General features: G+C 47.9%; 1 protein-coding gene across 1 annotated transcript; it reads right to left on the bottom strand.

Moving 5' to 3' along the window:
• Positions 1-206: 206 nt before the first annotated feature.
• Positions 207-2,888, bottom strand: LOC118094060 (syntaxin-3-like). The gene has a single exon (XM_060270230.2). It carries the CDS (start codon positions 2,707-2,709, stop codon positions 1,810-1,812), a length of 900 nt encoding a protein of 299 aa, XP_060126213.1. The 5' UTR covers positions 2,710-2,888; the 3' UTR covers positions 207-1,809.
• Positions 2,889-3,649: the final 761 nt, after the last annotated feature.

Below are 3,649 nucleotides of genomic sequence, written 5' to 3'. Positions count from 1 at the left end.
GCTGATAGCAGCTCTTCAGCATCTCAGGCAGAGAGAAAGGTCTTTTCCCATCGCACACTGCTTGCTCATTTTTTAATTGGAGATGGCATGGAATGAACCAGGGACCTTCTACAAGCAAGGCTTGTGCCCTGCCACTGACCTACGGTATGACTTTTCCTCTAAGCCCCACCCTCCCCCCACACCTTATGAAAGTATGAAGACCTGCGTAATTGTGTAAGATGACTTTATACAAATTTATATATACAGTACATGCATATTAATACATATGTAATGTGCATGTATACAAGTACATAGATATATATAGATATATTACATGCATGCACACGTTGCATTCTTATGTAAACATTAACACCATTAATTCATACTGTGGGTTATTCCAAATTACACCAACCAGAAGCAGTTTGAAATAATAACCAAATGGAGCCAGGATGTAAAACACATGATCAATTTAAGCATCCAGGAAATAAAGCCAGTAAACTAAACAATGTTTTTGGTTTTCTTCTTTGTTCCAAATGGTGCAATGGCCTCATCTTACAGGTGTGGGGAGGGGGAATCCCTCACTTTCTTTTTATGGGGATCAGGGCCAGTACCATGGGCCACACACCCTAGCAGCAGGGCCCACTGAGAAGACCCTCCTGGTGAGGGGGGGAGTCACTTGTCCAAGGGGCATCCACGGATGGTAATGCATTCTAACCATGGACACATCAGGAGAATTTGTGGCAACTCTGTTATGCAAAAAATGAGGAAGGAAGATGTTGTGGGGGAGGGGTGAGTTATGGCAGTCTACAACTTTCTTTTGAGCTATACATATTTCAGTAATCTCCAGTTTCACTGAAGCTAGATGTCAGCAGAGCTGAGAGATGCCACAGAACCTGTTTTCACAGTGCCAGCGGGAGCAAAATGCAAATGTGCAACCTCCACCAACCCCCACCCCAAGATAGGGCTAATACTCTTGCTGCACTGATTCCTGCCTTCCTCTAATCCCCCTTCCTGCAGGTCACTTAAGCCTCCTGCTGCATTGCTGGGCCAGACCTACATTTCCAAAGTCTCCATTTGGAACACAGAAAACATGGAAAAGAAGAGAATGTTATGAGGATATGCAGAAGTACCTTCCTTTCAGATGCATTTGGGATTATGATTCGAGTGTTGTTCATAAAGAAGATTTGGCCTCTGGGCTGGTTTGACCTCTACTGCCTTTCTGGGTTTTAACTCCTCTGAACTGGGAGGCAGTAGAGCTGTTTGGGAATGGACTGCGGCTTAGTGGTCGGCTTAGAACACCTGCTTTGCATGCAGAAGGTTCCAAGTTCAATCCCCAGCATCTCCAGATAGAACTGGGAGAGAACCCTGCCTGAAATCCCGGAGAGCCCCTGCCAGTCAGCATAGACATTATGAAGCTAGATGGACCCATGGTCAAACTCGGCAGAAGACAGGTTTCTATATTCCTACAGACATAGTTGAAGAAATGAACACCTTTTCATTGTTGTTGCATCAGCTTCACGTCCTGCCTGTCTGCTTCCCTGAAGCATTCAGCTGTGTGGTGCTGGAGACAGGATGCTGGCCAGAACAGCATCCACAGCAGGCCTCTTTTCATGCTCTTAAGAACAGAACAAAAAAACTTGGCGAAATCCATAAGCAAAGGGGTGTGAAGATGTTTTAGTTGTCTTTGCAAATGCTTCCATCCACCCCAAGCAACTATCCAGGACTGACCTGCAATGACATGCACATCCAATGTTCCAGAGTGCTATCATTAGTCACCAGTGGTAGCCTTTAAGTCTAGGAAAAAATGTCTGTGTGCCCACACTTCTTTATTCAGCGCATCACACTCGGAGTTGCCATACACGATAGGCATGTGCAGCAAGCGCAGAGGCCCAGCACAGCAGACAACGCAGCGGATAACCGTGACTGCCGCTCATATTTGAGGGCTTTCTTGACCTCCTCGTTTGACTGAGAGATGTAATCAAGGGTATGCAGGACATTGTACTCAATGCTGTTAATGGTCTCCTGCTGCTCCGCAACCAGGATCTCCAGGTGCAGGAAGAGAGCGTGCAGCTCGCCAATCTGCACTTCCAAGTCCAGCAGCTGCTGGTGGCGCACCTGCACCAAGGCCAGGTGCTGCTTGGCTCTGAGCACTTCCAAGTCTTGGCCAACGATGCGTGGCACCTCAGAACTCTCCGCCATCCGCTTGATGTCCTCTTCCTGGAGATCCAGACCAGCCAGTTCTGTTTGCCTCCTGATCTGCTCCTTCAGCCTCTCCACATATTGTGTCTCCTTGGCGTAGTGGTGGGCAATGATGTCACGATAGCGGCCAACAAGTGCCGAGAGCTGGATGTGGCGTATGCGGCTAATGGCCAGCCACTGCTTGCTGTCCCTGGCGAGAGCCTCTTGGATGCTGTTGAGCCTCGGCTGCAGGGTTTTGGCCTCCTGGGTGAAAGAGTCTTTGATTGCACTCAGCTCTTTTTTCTCCCTGCAAATACTTTCCTCGGTAGTGCAGCAAAGCACCTGCTGCTGCTTCTTGTCAATGTTCTCAGATAATTCTTCCAGCTTATTCAGCACCAAGGAGAGACTGGTTATCTCCTGGAAAACCTTGTTCATGGGATTGCCCTCTTCCTCTTGGAAAATAGGGTTATCGAAGGAGAGAGTGTCATCTAGTTCCAGAGAGTCCCCGTCTTCGTTCACTCTGTTCCTGAGCTCCTCTAACCTGTCCTTCATTTTCAGCTCTTCTCGAAGCCAGAAACATCTGTGGAAGAGGAGGTGAGTGAGGCACACCCATCAGCATTTACGGAGATTTTGAGGGGGCTTGGGGACTTTTGCGTCAGTCAAAGCTGTTTTAAAGAGAGAGAGATAGAGAGAGTAAAAGAAAACTTCCCTCCCTAAAGCAATTGCAAATATTGACTGAGGCAATAAGCTTCTAAACCAGAGTTTACTCTACATCACATGGCTAATGCAAACCGGCTAGACTAGATTCCATGCCAGGGGTGGGTGGCACATAGCCCAATGATACAGCGTCAGCTGTAGAAATGAACATTGCTGAGTGCAGTCATGGGGAAATGTGAAAGGGGGCAGGCAGGCAGGCAGGGGGAATGCTTCAAGCCAGACTCAGCTGACTTTGAAGGTGACCCTGCAGCAGCTTTCAAACTACTGAGTCAAAACCAGATGCAAAGTGGACCAGAATTCAAATGAGTGCCATTAAAGAATGGAGGTTGTGCATGCATTCCATGGTTCTGCATTCTGCAGTCACAGAATCCTTCCTTCCTTCCTTCCTTCCTTCCTTCCTTCCTTCCTTCCTTCCTTCCTTCCTTCCTTCCTTCCTTCCTTCCTTCCTTCCTTCCTCTCTTCCCTGTTTCTCCTTCTGGCTACTAATCCTACTGGCTGTGTTCTGACTCCACCTGTCACCAGCTCTGGCTTTATCTACTCTTGACCTCCCTGCCTTCCACCCTACCAGTTCCAGTGGGCATCAGTCAGCTCTGCTCCTGCACTCAGAGGAAGGTCCAGTCTCTCCTATTTCCCCTCAGATACCCTTCCAATGACAATAGGATTGTGTCTAACAAAATATCCAGGAGGCAGGGATAAGTGTTTTTGAAACCCTCTTTTAACACACAATCAGGAGGGGAAGGAGGAGATGTTGCATCTCCTTTTCCTCTCCTCCCAA

The sequence above is a fragment of the Zootoca vivipara genome, chromosome Z2 (assembly GCF_965207765.1).
Source record: "Zootoca vivipara chromosome Z2, rZooViv2.hap1.1, whole genome shotgun sequence".
In the NCBI taxonomy this organism is placed as follows: Eukaryota; Metazoa; Chordata; class Lepidosauria; order Squamata; family Lacertidae; genus Zootoca; species Zootoca vivipara.
This window is presented reverse-complemented; position numbering and strand designations above follow the sequence as displayed.

Excerpts from the sequence above, each read along its gene's own strand:
- LOC118094060 (XM_060270230.2), bottom strand. The coding sequence starts at position 2,709 with ATGAAGGACAGGTTAGAGGAGCTCAGGAACAGAGTGAACGAAGACGGG.